This window comes from Engystomops pustulosus, chromosome 10 (genome assembly GCF_040894005.1).
Source record: "Engystomops pustulosus chromosome 10, aEngPut4.maternal, whole genome shotgun sequence".
NCBI classification, from domain to species: Eukaryota; Metazoa; Chordata; class Amphibia; order Anura; family Leptodactylidae; genus Engystomops; species Engystomops pustulosus.
Window position 1 is genome coordinate 21,313,957 of NC_092420.1, and position 20,760 is coordinate 21,334,716.

General features: G+C 46.4%; 1 protein-coding gene across 4 annotated transcripts in view; it reads right to left on the reverse strand.

Annotated features, from left to right (window-relative positions):
* Positions 1-20,760, reverse strand: part of PXK (PX domain containing serine/threonine kinase like) — a 50,006-nt gene that overhangs the window by 14,395 nt on the left and 14,851 nt on the right. For 3 of the 4 annotated variants that reach the window (XM_072128141.1, XM_072128143.1, XM_072128144.1), the window contains exons 2-11: positions 20,615-20,665; positions 18,485-18,532; positions 15,485-15,671; positions 6,225-6,302; positions 5,713-5,786; positions 4,653-4,727; positions 3,754-3,861; positions 2,845-2,946; positions 2,557-2,718; positions 1,260-1,377 (exon numbers count right to left, since the gene is read on the reverse strand). In XM_072128141.1, coding sequence (XP_071984242.1) covers positions 1,260-1,377; positions 2,557-2,718; positions 2,845-2,946; positions 3,754-3,861; positions 4,653-4,727; positions 5,713-5,786; positions 6,225-6,302; positions 15,485-15,671; positions 18,485-18,532; positions 20,615-20,665 — 1,003 coding nt within the window. The remainder of the gene's footprint in view (positions 1-1,259; positions 1,378-2,556; positions 2,719-2,844; positions 2,947-3,753; positions 3,862-4,652; positions 4,728-5,712; positions 5,787-6,224; positions 6,303-15,484; positions 15,672-18,484; positions 18,533-20,614; positions 20,666-20,760) is intronic. The other variant, XM_072128142.1, reaches the window with a different exon arrangement.

Consider the following 20,760-nt stretch of genomic DNA (forward strand, 5'->3'; position numbering starts at 1 on the left):
ACCCATCTGACAGCAGAGAGGCTTAATTAGGATCATTGGAGCTGAAGTTTGATAATTATGCTCTCTACTGTTAGGTGAGTGGGTCCACTCCCAGGTTGGAGCAAAAAAACGGACTCCATCTATCTGACAGGAATGATAAGAAAATAATGACATTAATAAACACTGTAATGGAGGGGGTTAGGGAGAAAAGTCCAACAAGTCAGAATTCAAGGATGCAGAGTTGTCAAAGGTGGTGGAGATCCTCTTTGAACGTTATCCCCTAATCCACAGTGTGGTGATCAGCAAGGGTCTGACTGCTGGGAACCCCCACAGATCGCAGGGTCCTTATCCCCTGAATGGAGAAGTAGATCCTGTGCCCTGCTGCTCCATACATTAATTATTGGGCTGTTGCAAATAGCTGAGTTATGCGCACCATTATCTGGAGAAGTCCCACAGATAGTGAATTAAGTGGTGGGGAACAGAACCCCCATAATTGTGATCAGGGGTCGGACCCTGCGTTATTGTTCCTTTTCCAGAATCAAGGATATTTAAACCAGTAAAGACCCTTTAAGGTCCATGAATATATTTGTAGACTGCACCACTGACACCTCCAGACACTGGTCACCAATAAAGCTGATTATAGGGTGAATGATCTGAGACAAATCTTCAGGACGTCGCATCATAGAAACAGATCAGGATAAAAAGCGAAAGAAATGGGGATGGCAGCCATAGCCGAGAGATGAAGAGGATGTTATAGAATTACTGCAACCAGCCAATGCAGGATCTGCTGAGAAATGAGATTTGCCCGGCTGTCAGGAGCAGAAGATCTGGAGGCCGCACAATGTGACAGTAAGTAAAAGCACAAATTGAAGGCAATTCATGATCGGATGCACTTAGGATCTGTGCCCTGGGTTATGCTGGATTATGCCTTTAATAAGGGCTGAGTAGATACAGATATTCTATCACGGGTCACATGCTCGGCTCTAGCTCCAGGAAATTTCACAATTCTAGCGGTAAAGTATCTCACAGAGTCATTTCCTCTCCAGAGAACGTATCAATGAGAGGCGGAGGGTCACATCCAGACACCCACAGTATCCATTCATATTGCTGAGGTAATGATGGCCTCTTCACTACACTGTGACGGCAGCCATTGTGTGGGCTGACAGTACCCAGGAGGACAGGAGGTGAAAGGGTTACAGTTTAGTCATGTCACAAGCTGCATGAATCTTTTGGTGCATTTTCATCATTGGATGAAGTGTCTCCATCAGAAAAATACTCACCAACAGACATGGATGGAGCAGGAGGAAACTGGTCTAGAGGTATAGAATCAGGAGGGCGGCCGTACGTCATCTCATATAGTAAGTGGCCAAAGCAGTGCACATCGATACTTTCCAAAGTCTGCAAAACAAGAAGCATTTTATCAACATCAACTACATCTGAAACTGGGGTCACTTTAAAGCAGTTGCGGACGTGAGTGGTCAGAGTGTGAATTACGGACCACAGTGCAGAGGAAGGGACTCTGTGCATCATAGTGATATATAATGTACAAAGTCCCTTCTTCATTGCAGCAGTGCCGAACTGTAAAATGATGCTCGTAGTCCCATCCAGAGAAGTGTTGTCAGTCCGTGATGCACGAACCAACAAAGGCAGCATAAAAAAAGTCTTAAAGGTGTTGTCCTGTGGTTGAATAACATGGCTTCTTTAATAACAGCTCCACACTTAACCATGAATGGTGTGTGTTATCGCAACTAAGCTCCATTCATGTCTGTACACAGCCTAACTGCAATACCCACACACACAATGGTCAAGTAATACACCGCTTTTGAAAGAGACAAGTTTTTCAAACTCCAGACAACCCCTTTAGTTATAAATAATAATTCCTTTATGTATATAGCACCTACAGATTACACAGCGCTGCAGAGAGTTTGCCAAATCGGTCCCCAATGGGGCTCACAATCTAATCAACCTACTATCGGTAGTATGTTTTGGAGTGTGGGAGGAAACCGGGGTACCCAGAGGAAACCCACGCAAACTCGGAGAGAACATACAAAGAGAACATGACCCTGGGACATGAACCCAGGACCTCAGCGCTGCAAAGCTGTAATGCTAACCACTAGGCTACTGTGCTGGCCTTATAAAGAGGTAATAAAGGAGTTTTAAAGCTTCTAAATATCAGATTGGAGGCGGTTCAACTCCTAGGAACCCCTGCAATATCCCTGATTATTGCTACTGGAGCCAATACAGAAAATAGCAGCTGTCCTCTGGACTGTCTCGGCTCCCATTAACTTGAATGGGTCCTGAGCTGCAGTTTTCCGGCCTTTGCTGATCTTTGTGTCAAAGGTAGTCAGAGAGGGATTGTTGGATTTGGGTTGTTGTGATACAGACACTAGAACATCCTTTACACTGCAGATATATAAAAGTTGTGTTGTAATGTATAGACTCTTGGACCATGTATTGAGCTGGTGTCTTCTTCTGTGCAAAGGACATGTGACATTTCTTCCTCTGCACATCCTCATAGTATGTCCCACCTATAAGTCTAAGGGGAATGCAATGATTCTTCATCTACCATGAACTTACATTGATTTTTCTGAACTGTGTAAAGTACGATCTGTAGAAGGACGGCAATCCAAGGAGGGAATTCTCCAGATCCATCAGCCGACACGTCTCTCCTTCAAGCATTACATTGGACGCATGAAGATGACCATAGGGGAAACCTCGATCATGTAAAAACTTCAGTACCTGCAGGATATATGGAAATCTATACAGAGAAAACTATTGATTCCACATTCCCAATAGACTCCATTTATTGATGTTTTTCCATCCCCCCACATCTATAACCACATCTCCGCTGTAACCCACAAATACCTCTAAAATCTGTCTCCCAAATGTCTTGATTTGCTGCAGCTCCAGCCCCTGGATCTTTCGGGGATTACAGTATTTCTTTAGAAAAGGATCTCTCGGTTTGGCCTAGAAAACAAGGACAAACGCCTAAAATAAACCAGGAAATGGAGATACAAAGACTCTGTGTCAGAGGACTGATCCGCGCTGCGATACCCGGCCGCGTTGGATTATCATCATTCAAATTCATGAAAAGTAGAGAACAAAGAGGCAGCGAGATAATAACCCAGGCGCCAACTGCGGACTTTTCACAAACCCCGAAAGGCACATAAATCTGTACAGCTATGACATGTAATTCCTCACGACATTGGCTTATAAAGAACATTCAGGGTCTGTGGATTTCCGAACAAATTGTTCTACAATAGCTGCACAGCATACAAGAACCCTCAAAGTCAGCAGGTATTTTTAGATATTTGTGCAATGTTCTGCAGGCCTGTCACTTATGGCAACTAAAACAGCTCCCAATTTTATAGAGCTGATAGTGAACACTAATATGACTGTTCCAAACCTTGAATAGTCTGATCCTTCAGTTACGTCATCGGGGAGTTAAGATAAAGTCAAGGACAGAAGAAGAAGAGTCTGACTACACAGGGTTTGTTGTCTGTTACCATGGAGATAAAGTAGTTTAAAAAAATAAAATCTTTATTTATACATTGACATCATATAAAATAAGACATGACAAAGCAAAAACATCGTCAGACAAAAAAAAATTGGAAAGAGGGCAAGAACTTACAACCTTTAAGGTTGGCATCAAAACTAAAGGAACAACAAGCTAAGTAAAATTGCTTATTTTAATTAATTTTAGATGCAGTAAAAAAAAATGTGGACCCATTGTTATGTGGCAAGAACCCATCAGTCCCTTATTTTAGTTATTACCTTGTAGATTAGATCCTTTAATGTTCCCTTTTCATTGAAAGGCCTGATAATCAGTGCGGAGGATTCGCCGGCTGTGGCAAACGTGACACGATAGATGTATGGGTGCTGCTGAAAAAAAGGACAAAATCAATGCAGCTATCCATTAATCCAGATGTAATGCAAATGAACAACCAGCAAGTAACAATGTAAAACTATGACTACAGCCACTACATACCGTAGTTCATGTACGGAAGGACAAAGTTAGGTACAAATATACAGAAAAACTGAGAAATCTGTCTATGTTTGACCCTTAAATATGTGAATAATATTTGTATATATAGTAGTATAGCTGAGTGATGACTGAAATACTGACAGATCCCAGCGAAGTGTGTATACCCAGAGCCAGTAAGCACAAAACTGGTCAATCTTTCCGGAGAATTATGTCATGGAAAGGAAAGCAAAATCTCCATAAAGTCTTCAATAATATGCATGTGATGTAGAACTTTCCAGCTCTGTGTCCAAGACTTAAAATAAACTTTGCAGGTTGATTTGGGACCCTTAACCACAGGTCCATAAAGACTTGTAATTGGTTAAGGGTCCCAAATCAACCTTTACAAGGGCTGTGGATGGAGGAAAGAGAAAAACTTTTATACTCCCCTAAATGTGAGTCCAATGTGGCACATTGGACTCACATCTGAAGATTCCACCCCTTTTTTAGCAAAGCCGGGGTGTACTACAGCGGATTTACTACCCACAATGTGCAGGCTCCAAAGGATCAAGGATAGAGACGAGTATAAAGTTTTGTTTTTTTTGCGCACACTTACAGGGTAATTTGGGACACTAAACTACCGCTCCATAAGGACCTGTGGAGAGAACCTAAGGATTAGAATTCAAAATTTTGGGAAGTGACCGGTACTCACCGTCCATGATGGCAGCAGTTTTATCGCACACTGAAAATCTTTATCCTGAAGGTATTTATCTGGACCCATATCAGCCTGGAATACAAAATTAGAAGAAAAAATAACATGACAAATGGTTATTATTTTCTGCTTTGTATAAAAATCATAATCTAGAAAGATCTTAAACTGGTTGTGAGGATTTAGGCCCCCAAGCCATCATCAGCCTGTTATCCAGGACAGTGACAGGATCACAACAAGGTCCTTCTATATTCTTGGAGTTTCAGCATTACATAGAGAAAGAACTCTGTGTAAGAAGTCATGTGGGAGGAGAAGAGTCACACTGGACTGACCCCTCCTGGCTTGGCTAATGTATCATAAGATACCTTCAGCAGCTGCTGCTTGTGATTATGTACCTGGACCATGGGAATGAAGCCAGGAGGAGACATCCCAGTGTGACTCTTCCCCACCCTTGTGACCCCTTACATTTCATTAGAATACCTAGATCTATTTCTGTGTATTGCTGAGTCTCCCAGAATAGCAAAGGACATCTGTGTGATCCTGTTACTGTCTTGGTGACTGTTTGTGGCCCTAAATATTAATAAAAAATTGTAAGTTGATATGCAAATTAAATTTATGTAACGGATATTGTCATTTTATGACTTTTTTCAACTGTGTTTTCTATTTTGTCTATAAAGTTTAAAATTAAAAAAAATCCATGACAGGTTCCTTTTAATGTGCCAATGTTTATGAGAAAATTACTTTTACCGAGGTTGATGTGAATAAAACCATGAGGCATAGAAGCTTCCTATCACCTCAAGCAGTGTCTGTTTGTGCCTCTTTGATATATTCTTCCAACTTTTTATGTTTTTAAAAAAACTAAATAAACCAATACCAAAAATAGGACTTAGTGACCGATGGTCCCACTTACAAAACAAGATTGAAGAATCCATGGGACTCCGTAACATTTTTTTTTAATAGCAATTTACATAATTTAGAAAATGTGGTCTAATTACATATAACCATAGCACAAGTACCACAATCAATTAAACAGAAAAATGAAGGACATGAACAATGCAGTTACCCAGCTCAGGACGAGGGGCTCTTTTGGCTGATTTTTACACTTCATTAGGAAATATCTCTTCCGTAATCTCCAACCTACAGAAAAAAATTTTTAAAAAAAAGTTATAACCAAGTAAATGACTACTGGTTACCATTAAAGGACATTCCACATATACGTTCCCTACTACTGGCCGTTGTCCACACAACAGAGATCAGTCAAAGATCTGACCAGGGGCATAACTAGGAGAGACAGGGTCCCATAGCAGATTTCTGAATGGGGCCCCTTCCCCCTCAGAAAATATACATATCTGTATACTCTCATATTTGTACACTTATGAACACGCTGGTAACCAGGTTTTCAATAAATGGTTCGCTCAATGGTTGGCTCTTGAAATGTGCTGGTCTACTTGTGTGTGCATAGTACCTATTCCTATGATCGCATATCCTGGTCCTTTTTGGTGAAGCAGTGGCCGACCTCCTTGTTTTTTTTTAACTTTAGTCTCTATGAATGATACTGATGACATACTGACTCACCTATGTCTTTCAAGGGCTCAACCACCTCAAATTTGGGCTCCGACCGAAAGAACATTGAGACCTGCTGCAAGGCAATTTCTGCAGAGGAAGAAGTAAAAGTGTGAGGTACATCGAATGACAATCATGAAAGCATCCAGCCATTGTGACCAAAAGAACATTAGAACAATACATATCCTGATTTTAGGTTATTGAAGAGCACCTACCACCATAAAATTGTGACCAAATCCAAATTTTCCTAGAATGAACTTTAAGGGAAATAGCACTACTTAGCATAATTGTGATGATGTGACCAGGGGGAGGGGAGGCCTGCTGGTATTCACCACCATAAATTAACCTAATTGAGCCAGTTTGTTGACAAAACCAGCATGTGGCTGGGCTTCAAAGACCTATACAGACAAACCGACTGCAGGCCTCACGCCCCCTCGTCTCCCAAGTTTCAAACAAAGAGCCATTAAAACTTTCACATCACCAGGTTGAATAGAGACAGTTATGAAGTTATGATCCGTCTCACCAGAACACAAAATACATTTTTGGATTTGTTATCCTCCGTAAATCATAACAACCCATTGTTCATTGCTGTAGGATACTCAGATCCAGAGATATCAATATCTCTGGATAGGACCATAGCAAATGGGTCAGATTTGGTATCAATGCGATCCTGGGATTCACCCGGATCCAATGATACCAGAACCATGACCCCAGGACCTTCCCATGGGGTAGCTGTGGCTTCTACAGGGTTCTGGATGTAATATCAGGTAGGAGGGACCATTAACCCCACCTTAGGGTGGACAGAGGTGTGTCCACACCTGATATAATCGGGCACCATTGAAGGGGCCGGCGTCTTTTGTCCTGGGGGAAACTAACATCAACTAAGCGCAGGGAAGATCTAAAAGTGTGGACTATCCATCCCCATTAGGCCACACACAAAGGTAACTAACTAACTAAACTGCTTAGACTTGTGGTGCTACCCGTGTAATTTGTACTCTGTTTACTGTATATATCTATTGTGTGTACTGTATTGTCTAGTGTGCCCTTAAGGCAATTAAATATAAAATCTAATCTGTGTTGCTCTTTTATCTCGATCACGAATCTTACGTCCGGGTTTCTCGCTTATATACATGCTACCGGGTTGGTTCCTCACCCTATATAATCCCGTTACGGACCGGGCTTATATTAAAGGAGAACTGGTGGCAGCATAAGGCAGATAATATTCTGTCTCACTGCGGCTAGTGAGAGGGATCTTATAGCCATTCAGGGATTTGATTTAGGGTTGTGCCATATCCGGAAGTTGTGTGGACAACTTTAAATCACTTCCTGCGCCTCTCAGAACCCGTGCGTTCTGGGAGTGTCTGTAAAAGGATAACTGAGTGACCTTACGTACCCTTCAGGGGTCCGGAACGTTGCGGTTTCCTTCACATTGGTGGCAAGCGGTGGGATAATCGAGATAATAGTGTTTGATTGTGTAATCCATACTCTCAAATACTAAAGATTGCCAACAGCAGCGTTTGTGTTGGGATCTTAAGACCAATTCAGCACTAGATACAAGCAGAGTGCAATTACAGTAAGGTGTGAGGTACATCAAGTTGCAGTTCTTTGTTAGTTACCAACAGCTGTGATAATGGCCGGTAGGAACAAAGGCAGGAAGAATGCTGCCAGTGCTGTGGACATTACAGAGGACGATGCAGTACCGCAGTTGGACCAGGAGGAGGTGGGGGGCGCTATTGTTCAAGGCGAGGGGGAGCTCTGCCCAGACTCCCCAAGGAGCCAGTCGCCAGTGGTCAGTCCCACATTGGACCGCCCACTGCCCGCCCACCCACATGGTCTGGTGGGCTCGGCGGCCATCTTGCAAGCTGCCTTGTCCAGTTTACAGGCGGGGAACCATGCTGCATACGAGACCCTCATGGCTGCTGCAGAGCGGCGAGAGCGAATGGAAGCAGAGGCGGCTGAAAGGCGAGAGCGAGTGGAAGCAGAGGCCGCAGAAAGGCAACGGGAGCGTGAACACCAGCTACAGATACTCCAGCTACAACAGCCTGCTCCTGCTAGTCCAGTGTTGCCAGAGAGCCATGTCCCAAAGCTGCGGACTGAGGACTTTCCCCTTTTGGATAAAGGTACTGACTTGGACACTTTTTTGCTGGCTTTTGAAAAAACTTGCCAACAGTACCATGTGCCTGCGGACCAGTGGGTTCGGTACCTTACCCCTCGTCTCAGAGGGAAGGCCCTGGAGATATTTGGCTATTTGTCCAGTGAGACCACCCTGACCTATGATGATATCAAGCAGACTCTGGTCCGTCAGTACAACCTGACCCCTGAGACTTACCGGAAGAAGCTCCGGAGTTTGCAGCGGGGGTCTGCTGACAGCTGGACTGATCACATGAGGGCTCTTCTCCGAGCAGTGGACCAGTGGACCTCAGGACTGGGACTTACCACCTTCCAGCAGCTGAAGGAGCTAATCGCCATCGAGCAGTTTTTGTGGAATTGCCCGGAGGAGTTACAGCAGCACCTTCGTGACCGGAAACCCAAGGATGCATTGGAAACAGCTGGCCTGGCAGATGAATACAGCAACAACCGGACGCTGGAGACCAGGAGACCTGCTGGCTGGAGAGGGGGTAAGACGAACACCATCCCTGTTACCCCTGCCCCTGCACCCAAGGGGGCACCTGCCCATGCTCCCCTCTTCACATCAGTGGGCGAAAACCATCTGTGTCATTTCTGCAGACAACCAGGACACTTCAAGGCCATGTGTCCACAGCGCCAGAGAGGCCCAGGACCGTCCCTGACACCATCTCCTGTTTTGTTTGTGGGTGGGGGTGGTGGGAGGTCCCCTGATAATTTGCAGCCCGTCACCATAGGCCAGGCTAGGGCCATGGGACTGAGAGACACTGGTGCTGGGTTGACCCTCGTACGGCCTGAACTGGTGTCCCCACAGGATTTGATACCTGGGAAAACACTCACGGTTTCTGGAATTGGAGGAACAGAACCAGCACTGCCCATTGCCAAGGTGTATTTGGACTGGGGTGCGGGGAGGGGCATGAGGGAGGTGGGCGTGTCACCTGACCTTCCTGTGAGTGTTCTGCTGGGAACAGACTTGGGCCGACTAGTGTCACAGTATGTGACCCCAGAATCATCAGGGACTGATCGCTCAGACAGCAATATGCAGCCGGCCGCTGTAACTGTTGAGATTGATTGTTATGACTCTGATGTTGATATTGTCAATGATAATACTGATGTGTGTGACCTACCTACTGCCAGGAATGTGGGGGTGGGTAGGGTCATGGGTCCCACTTTGCCCTTGGGGGAGGGGACCATCGAAGCAGAGGGTCAGGCTACTATAGGGAGTGGCCTGTCAGCCTCTGGTTACCTGTTGTCCTCTGACACTCCTAGAGTAGGGAGAGACAGGGGGCTAACAGCTGCGGGGAAAAAGCTTGCAGGGGAGGACGGGAAAATACCGGGACTAGTGAAGTGCCCAGGTAAGGAATCTGTGCAGAGCTTATCCCCAACCGGACTGTCTCCGGACCGGGCCCGTCCGTCTGCCTTGGCGACTGGGTCAGAGGTGGAGAGGAAGTGGACGCTACCTGCGGTCACAGCAACCATCGCTGCTGGGACGTGCGGTCGTAGCATTGTAGCCCCTCGGGGGCTCGCAGACTTCCTCCCTTCTGATCAAGTGGCTGCCAGGTCAGATGGAGGCCAGGAGACAGATCCGGGGGAACTGGCAGAAGACGTGGGGGTTTCTTCTACTCTCACCACGTCGAGTCAGTGGTCTCAGGAAGGAGGGCCTGTCAGCGAGGACAGGAAAGTGCCGGGAGAGGTAGGTCTTCACGGCAAAGACTCGCTACAAGGCCCATCCCCAACCGGACTGTCTCCGGACAGGGGCCACCTGTCTGCCCTGGCGACTGGGTCAGAGGTGGAGAGGAAGCGGACGCTACCTGTGGTCACAGCGACCATTGCCGCTGGGACACGCAGTCGGAGCGTTGTAGCCCCTCGGGGGCTCGCCAACTTCCTCCCTTCTGATCAAATGGCTGCCAGGTCAAATGGAGGCCAGGAGACAGATCCGGGGAAGCTGGCAGAAGATGTGGGGGTTTCTTCTACTCTCCCCACATCGAGTCAGTGGTCTCAGGAAGGAGGGCCTGACAGCGAGGACGGGAAAGTGCCGGGAGAGGTAGGTATTCACGGCAAGGACTCGCTACATGGCCCATCCCCAACTGAACTGTCTCAGGACAGGGCCCACCTGTCTGCCCTGGCGACTGGGTCAGAGGCAGTGAGGAATCGGACGCTACCTGCGGTCACAGCGACCATCGCCGCTGGGCCGCGCAGCTGGAGCGTTGAAGCCCCTCGGGGGCTCGCCGACTTCCTCCCTTCTGATCAAGTGGCTGCCAGGTCAGATGGAGGCCAGGAGACAGATCCGGAGGAACTGGCAGAAGGCGTGGGGGTTTCTTCTACTCTCACCACGTCGAGTCAGTGGTCTCAGGAGGGAGGGCCTGTCAGCGAGGACGGGAAAGTGCCGGTAGAGGTAGGTCTTCACGGCAAGGACTCGCTACATGTCCCATCCCCAACTGGAATGTCACAGCACCGGGCCCGTCCGTCTGCCTTGGCGACTGGGTCAGAGGTGGAGAGGAAGTGGACGCTACCTGCGGTCACAGCAACCATCGCTGCTGGGACGTGCGGTCGTAGCATTGTAGCCCCTCGGGGGCTCGCAGACTTCCTCCCTTCTGATCAAGTGGCTGCCAGGTCAGATGGAGGCCAGGAGACAGATCCGGGGGAACTGGCAGAAGACGTGGGGGTTTCTTCTACTCTCACCACGTCGAGTCAGTGGTCTCAGGAAGGAGGGCCTGTCAGCGAGGACAGGAAAGTGCCGGGAGAGGTAGGTCTTCACGGCAAAGACTCGCTACAAGGCCCATCCCCAACCGGACTGTCTCCGGACAGGGGCCACCTGTCTGCCCTGGCGACTGGGTCAGAGGTGGAGAGGAAGCGGACGCTACCTGTGGTCACAGCGACCATTGCCGCTGGGACACGCAGTCGGAGCGTTGTAGCCCCTCAGGGGCTCACCGACTTCCTCCCTTCTGATCAAGTGGCTGCCAGGTCAGATGGAGGCCAGGAGACAGATCCGGGGAAGCTGGCAGAAGATGTGGGGGTTTCTTCTACTCTCCCCACATCGAGTCAGTGGTCTCAGGAAGGAGGGCCTGACAGCGAGGACGGGAAAGTGCCGGGAGAGGTAGGTATTCATGGCAAGGACTCGCTACATGGCCCATCCCCAACTGAACTGTCTCAGGACAGGGCCCACCTGTCTGCCCTGGCGACTGGGTCAGAGGCAGTGAGTAATCGGACGCTACCTGCGGTCACAGCGACCATCGCCGCTGGGCCGCGCAGCTGGAGCGTTGTAGCCCCTCGGGGGCTCGCCGACTTCCTCCCTTCTGATCAAGTGGCTGCCAGGTCAGATGGAAGCCAGGAGACAGATCCGGAGGAACTGGCAGAAGGCGTGGGGGTTTCTTCTACTCTCACCACGTCGAGTCAGTGGTCTCAGGAGGGAGGGCCTGTCAGCGAGGACGGGAAAGTGCCGGTAGAGGTAGGTCTTCACGGCAAAGACTCGCTACAAGGCCCATCCCCAACCGGACTGTCTCCGGACAGGGGCCACCTGTCTGCCCTGGCGACTGGGTCAGAGGTGGAGAGGAAGCGGACGCTACCTGTGGTCACAGCGACCATTGCCGCTGGGACACGCAGTCGGAGCGTTGTAGCCCCTCAGGGGCTCACCGACTTCCTCCCTTCTGATCAAGTGGCTGCCAGGTCAGATGGAAGCCAGGAGACAGATCCGGAGGAACTGGCAGAAGGCGTGGGGGTTTCTTCTACTCTCACCACGTCGAGTCAGTGGTCTCAGGAGGGAGGGCCTGTCAGCGAGGACGGGAAAGTGCCGGTAGAGGTAGGTCTTCACGGCAAGGACTCGCTACATGGCCCATCCCCAACTGGAATGTCACAGCACCAGGTCAGTCTGTCTGCCTTGGAGACTGGGTTGGAAGCTGAGAGGAAGCAGACACTACCTGCGTTCGCGGCGACCATCGCCGCGGTGACGTGCAGGCGTAGCTTCGAGGCCCTTTGGGGGTCCACTGCCTTCCTCCCTTCCGACCAATTGGCTGCCAAGTCAGACAGAGGCCAGGAGATCGATCCTGGGAAGCCAGCAGAAGATGGGGCAGTTGCACCAATTCTTGCCACGTCCAGCCAGGAGTTTCCGGCAGCGTTAGACGCTGACGCTTGCCTGAAAATTAAGGAGAAGCAGGTGGTAGAGTCCCCCTTGGACTCCGACTCCAAGCGGGCCTGGGACCAAGGGCGACTGTACCAGAGGACAGTTCAGCAGGGTACACCGGAGGTATGGCTCAGTGACCCACATGCAATGGTACCCTGTCCAGTTTGGGCAGAGGAACCCATTGCGGATGTAGAGGCTTGCCAGCAGCTCCGGGCGGACCGAAGGTCCCAGCTGCGGGCAACCCTTCACCCCTTCCGGGAGTTGCTCAGCAACCAACCTGGGAGGAACCCGTTGGCAGTCCATCACATGGACCCCGGGGACCAAACCCCATCCCAGTTTTCAGCATACCGGGTCCCTCCTGAGGTGCAACAGTGCCACAGCTGGGTGACTGACGTGATGCTGAAGCTGGGTATCTCTCAGGCATAGAGAGGTAGTGAGTGGGCGCATGGGGAAACACAAGGGTATTACCCCTTAGTGCCCTCTATAGGAGGGAGGTGTGATGATGTGACCAGGGGGAGGGGAGGCCTGCTGGTATTCACCACCATAAATTAACCTAATTGAGCCAGTTTGTTGACAAAACCAGCATGTGGCTGGGCTTCAAAGACCTATACAGACAAACCGACTGCAGGCCTCACGCCCCCTCGTCTCCCAAGTTTCAAACAAAGAGCCATTAAAACTTTCACATCACCAGGTTGAATAGAGACAGTTATGAAGTTATGATCCGTCTCACCAGAACACAAAATACATTTTTGGATTTGTTATCCTCCGTAAATCATAACAACCCATTGTTCATTGCTGTAGGATACTCAGATCCAGAGATATCAATATCTCTGGATAGGACCATAGCAAATGGGTCAGATTTGGTATCAATGCGATCCTGGGATTCACCCGGATCCAATGATACCAGAACCATGACCCCAGGACCTTCCCATGGGGTAGCTGTGGCTTCTACAGGGTTCTGGATGTAATATCAGGTAGGAGGGACCATTAACCCCACCTTAGGGTGGACAGAGGTGTGTCCACACCTGATATAATCGGGCACCATTGAAGGGGCCGGCGTCTTTTGTCCTGGGGGAAACTAACATCAACTAAGCGCAGGGAAGATCTAAAAGTGTGGACTATCCATCCCCATTAGGCCACACACAAAGGTAACTAACTAACTAAACTGCTTAGACTTGTGGTGCTACCCGTGTAATTTGTACTCTGTTTACTGTATATATCTATTGTGTGTACTGTATTGTCTAGTGTGCCCTTAAGGCAATTAAATATAAAATCTAATCTGTGTTGCTCTTTTATCTCGATCACGAATCTTACGTCCGGGTTTCTCGCTTATATACATGCTACCGGGTTGGTTCCTCACCCTATATAATCCCGTTACGGACCGGGCTTATATTAAAGGAGAACTGGTGGCAGCATAAGGCAGATAATATTCTGTCTCACTGCGGCTAGTGAGAGGGATCTTATAGCCATTCAGGGATTTGATTTAGGGTTGTGCCATATCCGGAAGTTGTGTGGACAACTTTAAATCACTTCCTGCGCCTCTCAGAACCCGTGCGTTCTGGGAGTGTCTGTAAAAGGATAACTGAGTGACCTTACGTACCCTTCAGGGGTCCGGAACGTTGCGGTTTCCTTCACAATAATTTTAAAGGAATCATGACAAGACATACAATTGAATAATAAATGATACTCATAAACATCCTCCTACTAAGGGTACAATCAGACCAAAGTGCAGCCGCACACTGGAGAAAGGAGGAGTGAGCACTGCTCGCCCCTCCCCTCACCATAGAAAAGTGAGCGGCCGGCACCGTAACATGGCAAAATATCATGTCCTAGATTTCTGTAAATATATAAATATTTTCCCATGTTCCCATCACCCATCAACATCCCCATCCTTAACCAATATCTTAGCCCTCCCCAACAAGCCATGACTAAAGTTTAATTTCCAATAGTTCATGATTTCCACCTCAGGGGTAATGTTGTATCTTGCACCTAACATGCTACATCAAGGTGTCAACTTTGCCTCCTTTGTGCCTCCATTTTGTCCCATTTCCTTTCCTTTATTATATTGCCGGCACAGGGATGTGGCGTTGACCCCCCTACATAAGTCCCCAAAGATTATTCCTCACTTTCCACCATCAATGCATGCAATGAAGACTGGTGGTGGTGGGGGTGCTGAATCCCTTGCCCCGAAGATCTAGTCCTAACAATAGGCTATCAATACCCTAAACACTGAAAACCACAATGAAGTTTATGATGTGGGTAAAACTTTGCACAGCCCGATTTTAAAAATCTGCCTCATTCCCTGGCTCCTCTATAGAATCATTTGCAAAATGACGAGTAAATGTTGATAATGAAAACAAGATATTTGGGGATTGTTTGCAGACAAGCATCAGCTGCATCATCTGCCATTGTTCTCGTAGTATTCCCATAGCTGTGTGGTGAGGAAGGGAACAGATGAGTGCTGTATATACTGAGCAGCTGAAAGCCAGGTGTTCCCAGGCACTGACTGAAAAAACAATACTAATATCCGAAATTCACTGGGGGAAATAGAGTCTAAAAGTAAAATGGCCTACATGGCCCATAGTGACCAATCACAGCACAGCTTTTATTCCCTCAAGCACTCTTGAGAAATGAAAGCTGAGCTCTGATTGGTTGCTATGAGCACTATGGCCTGCTCATTCTTTTAGACAATTTCTGAAATCTGCCAAATTGTGTCCAACCATAAGACAAAAAAAGATTCGTAATAAAAGTACTTAAAAAAAGATTGTAGAAATTTGATCTCTACTGACTATCTGATCGCTGCCTCAACTCTCTCTGATGAAGACTGTCATGTTGGATTCCTTGTTTCTCCTCAAAATGGCCACCAGCAACCTACTCTCCTATCTACATTGAAAACACATGCACACTCGGCAGGAGCCAACATATGTTTGTGTGTGGTGAAAGAGCAAGAATAACACACCGCTATTAAAGGTGTACGGCCGCCCCTTTAATAATGAATTCCGTACTACACCTCAGATTGAGGACATACCAGTGTAATTTGCGGCATAATTAGTAGGGTCTAGGAATTTCTTCACTGGTTCGTAGTTGCTAAGGATATGGTTGGAGGTGATGTAGTTCAGGTAATTCTGAAGTCCTTTCTGTCTCTCGGCTATGAATTCCCGGTCCATGTTTCCTATTAATTTCTTGGGAGGCAGAGGTAAACTTAAACCTGAGATCTGGAACAAAATATCAGAGTAAACCAGTCAGAAAACCTAAAATAACAAACACAAAAGTTGTGCAAGACGATTAGTCAGGACCATTGAGCGGCGAGCATTGACAGAGGTTTTATAATGTTTGTATAATGTGGTTTGACCTAAGGTTTCTAATATGCGCCACTGCATCACAATCCAGGTTTTTTTATTGTATGAGGCCGCATTTGCTAAGATCCGTGCTTCATAATTTTGGCGCAAGTCGCACTTTCTTTGTTTGGTGCAAACAGTGTCTGGAAAGGGGCACAACCAAGTCTTTCAAAGCACCACATTTACTGTATTGCTGGTGTGCACCAGTAACAGGTAACACTCTTAAATGGGGAAATTCACCTAATCCATCTCTATGCATCAAATTATATAAGGTACATCGTTCCACTAATTCCGTTAAAGTTAGAATTTTTTCTGTAGATCCCTCTGCTCCTGAGCAACCAGGACCCATTATGCTCCAATTATGCTCTTTAGGGTCTCTATAGTCAGATGGGCTGTCCTAAGCAGGGGCGTAACTACAATGGTAGCAGCCATAGTAGCTGGTATGGGGCCCACAGTGTCAGGGGGCCCCCATCATCCAACCTGACAAAAGAATTGACACCATTATGTACACCATTATATACATAAACTTTGTACAACATAATATGTATATAACATATATGTGATGTATATAAGCTGTATCTGTGATGTATATCTGCTGTATCTGTGATGTGTATATACTGTATACAATGTATGACGTGTATATATACTACATTATGCTCTATATATGTACTGTGTATATTGAGCAACTGTAACTCACATATGTGAGCATATAAATATGTATATTTTTTAAGGGGTAAGGAGGGCCCCATTCAGAAGTCTGATATGGGGCCCTGCCTCTCCCAGTTACACCACTGAGCAGGAGGAAAGCAGTAGGGTGCCAAAACCAATGGCAACGATTGCTCAGGAATTGTGGGGGCTAAAGGAACAAAATCCAAATGCCCAGAAATCATTGGAGCGAGACCAAGAGTTAAAGGTGGCAAAAAAAGGGAATGTTTTTGGAGCACATCTTGTGCCTGTCTACATTTACATTGTGCAAATTGTCTCTAAGGAAGACGACAGTGGTGACTGGCAGCAACTCCCTGTTTCAGAACTTATTGTTCAGTTGAGCCGAGTATGCATGTGCACGGGAGAGTCATTCTGTTCAATCAGTTCTAACAATGTCCAAACAACAAATTGAAGGGCAACGCCGAATTAATTCTATGTTAACCAGGAAGAGGAATAGAGGAACAGCACAATATAGGGTATGCTATGACATTTTCAATTGCATGATATTTCTTACATGGATATCAGACATTATAACCTACAATATTATATTATAATATAACATAGAAGACACAATCAATAGCAAACGCATCTGGAACTCCCGTGCTGAGCAAATCTTTATTATAACTAGGGCGACTGATCCGGTTTCATAAAAAAGGTGGCAACAAAGTTTTAAACATTTACAATTCAATCAGAACCTGGAACACTGGAATAAAGAGGCTTTTGATCAGCGAAGGAATAAAGCGTGAATTTATTACATGCACATAACAAACGGCTGCTTGATTGTATGATGAGACATCTAACGCCTTGTGATACACAGCTGTAAAAAAAAAAATTATCCAAAAACAGCAACACACTTCAGATGAAAGCTCTCAGTTAGCGAGAGCAAGAACCCGAAGGATAAGATTGCAGAGACGAGCCTTAAAATAAACCGTCCCGTCTGACATAAAAACATTATGTTCTTTCTCCACCGACCCGATCCTGTAACCTGAACTCATAGTGAGATCTCACGTCCCGCTTTGACGCATTTGTGTTCTAGTTCCTAACCATCTGTCCCAAAAATCTAATTTACAGACATTAAGCAGGCACTCTAATAAAGAGGACATGAAGCGTGGACCGCCAGGTTACATGCTACATCTAAGCAATGGAAATGATCAGTTCTGACAAGTGACTGAAAATCCAATTACACCTGGAACGAGGCGCATTAGAGAGAGCAAAATGGCGATAAATGAGATGGCAAACTGCAAAAGCTGAACGAGTGTCTTCAGGAGAGATTCATTCTCAGATGTGTCACCTTCATAGAGCCCGATGCAATGTCACCACAGAGTAAATTGGCATATAAGATGGATATCGCGAAGAAACTTTAAACTATATTTTAACAATTTAGTGACGGCCCCTGAATAGAGTGAGGAAGGTGAGAGTGCGAAAGAGAGCGAAAAAAAGAAAGAGAGCGAAAAAAAGAAAGAGAAAAAAATAAAGAAAAAAAAGAGAAAAAAAGAAAGAGAAAAAAATAAAGAAAAAAAAGAGAAAAAAAGAAAGAGAAAAAGAGTCGGGGTGACAGAGGTAGACAGAGAGAGAGATGGGTGTATGCAGAAGGAAGAGAGGGAAAAACAGAGATAAAGAGAGATAAGGACACAGAGACGGTACAAAGTGCACAGTGTGACAATATTAGATGTGTCATGAAAGCAAATTAAACCTTGATCCAGGGTCTATGGATTAGCAGGAGTCCCAGACAGGATCTTAAAAAATGAAGTTTATCCACCCTGTGTGACATTTCAGCCTATTGAAGCCTCGGGAAGCGGCTGACAGATCCCGCTGGGTGGATGAACTTCACATTATATGATCCTGTCTGGGACGGTTGTGAATCTGCAGAGAGATAAATCACTAGATCATTATTACCATTTTAATTTTAATGCTATTTCATCCATGTAGAATCCTCATCAATGTGCTAAATCCCACAATACCACCCGCTAATATCCCATACATACCTGCAGGCTGTTGTTGAGCATGTCAAAGTCACTATATCTTCTTACTACCTGCAACACAGAAATCATACATGAAACTGCAGACATCAGAAAGTCCTCCTGCATATTGTCACCGGGATACAGTCGTCCCAATGCTGTGACAGTGACGGGTCATGGGGCTTTGGGTTTCTAAGGGAGCACAGAGGAAGTGGGCTCCCTTCGTCACCCATCTGCACCCTACAGCTGAGATTGCGGGGTACAGATGTCACACCTCAGGGGGTGTCTGTAGATATTTTTAAATTGGCTCAGAGGCAGTAACTTACAGTACAACACACTGAACTACATAAGTAAAGAGTAAAGGGAGACAAAGTAGTAAATAAATTGTAAAAAGAAAAAAACAAAAAAAATATACAGGCCTTCACCTACTTAAAGAGGACCTGTCACCCTGCAAAACCCATCCACCAAATGTGCCCCCCATAATCTTCCCTCCAGCCCCTTTCTCGCTAGCCATTTTTATTTAAAAATTTATGTGCAGTAAATTTATTTAAAGCGATCCGACCTCTTACTAAATAAGAGGTCGGATCGTGTATCCGGCGCGCTGGCAGTCGGCGTTATTCATTAGGGGGCGGGGCGACACACCCCCAGCACGCCCCTCCCAGCCCGTAACATTGTAGGAGAAGCCGGCTGTAAATAAGCCCGGCCCGTGGCCAGCCGGCAATGTGAATAAGCCAGTCTGCGGCCGCAGCCGCTGTTAGTGCGGCGCGCCCGCACCGAGGGGAGACGGCAGCGATGCGATGCTGCCGGCTTCTCCTACAATGTGTCTGCTGACAGGGGCGTGCTGGGGGTGTGTCGGCACGCCCCCTAATGAATAAGCCCGACTGCCAGCGCGCCGGATACACGATCCGACCTCTTATTTTGTAAGAGGTCGGATCGGTTTAAATAAATTTACTGCACATAAATTTAAAATAAAAATGGGTAGCGAGAAAGGGGCTGGGGGAAAGATTATGGGGGGCACATTTGGTGGATGGGTTTTGCAGGGTGACAGGTCCTCTTTAAGAACACCCGACTTACAGACAACCCCTAGTTACAAACGGACGCCTGGATGTTGGTAATTTACTGTACTTTAGCCCCAGGATACAATAAACATCTATAACAGTTATCACAGGTGTATCTGTAATGAAGCTTTATTGTTAATCCTGGTTCTTATGACAATACAACATTTTTAAAATCCAATTGTCACAGAGACCAAATAAAATTTGTCTGGGGTTACAATTATAAAATATACAGTTGCGTCTTACATACAAATTCAACTTAAGAACAAACCTACACAACCTATCCTGTACGTAACCCGGGGACTGCCTGTACAAAAAACCCACTTTAAAAAAAAAGTTATAGTTCACAAAAAATTTTTATATCACACAACAAAATTAATCTAAGCAATGTCAAAAAGCTTTATGTACCTAAACGGTTGTACAAATATAACTATTTAGAACTACAGAACTTTACGCAAAAAATAAACCCTCACAAAGCTACATTATAAAAGTTACACACCAGTATGTTAGTGTGCTTGGTTTATAATCCTTCATCCTGGTGGTAGATGTCCTTTAAAGAGGGCACAGACAATTTGGAAATTGTGATCGAGTAAGATATGAACATTGGGTCATCTTTTACCCACCCGCATCTCAGCAGGGAGGAAGTAAAGTGCTCCAGCAATTCAAGTATCTCCTTTTTGAAACGAGGGGAATGTGCATTATGGAAGTTTCTGTAACCAGTTGTTGGATTTATCCTATTCTAATTGATACATAGTTACTCTAGGCTTTCACTAGAGGCGGCAGAATTTGCATCCAATAGAGATAGCATATGCATCAATTCCTACATACTCTATGGGCTCAAGGACAACAAGAAGGTTCTGTCCCACGTTATTACGATAGCATCACAGTCTCTGCAGCTTAGTCACATTCATCCTGGGAAGCTCAGTGCCCGGCACCTTAAGACTCACATTTCCCCCCCCCCATCTCCTAGATACACAATGTTCCGACAGGCGCCAATATTAATGGCGTTACGCGTCTTTCAGCTGCCGTACCTCTGTGACAATGGAACGTGCTTGCACTGTACAAGATACTGTTGACGAGAGTAAATAAATCAAGGAATTACCTGCCAGCTGTTCTCCATGGATATGCCTCGCTGGACGCGAATGATGTATTCCTGGGAAACAAAAGAGCACGACTAAGTGACGCAACGTAATTACCGACAAACAATACCGTCCTAAGCAGAGCCAAAGCCCTAAAGTATAACATAGA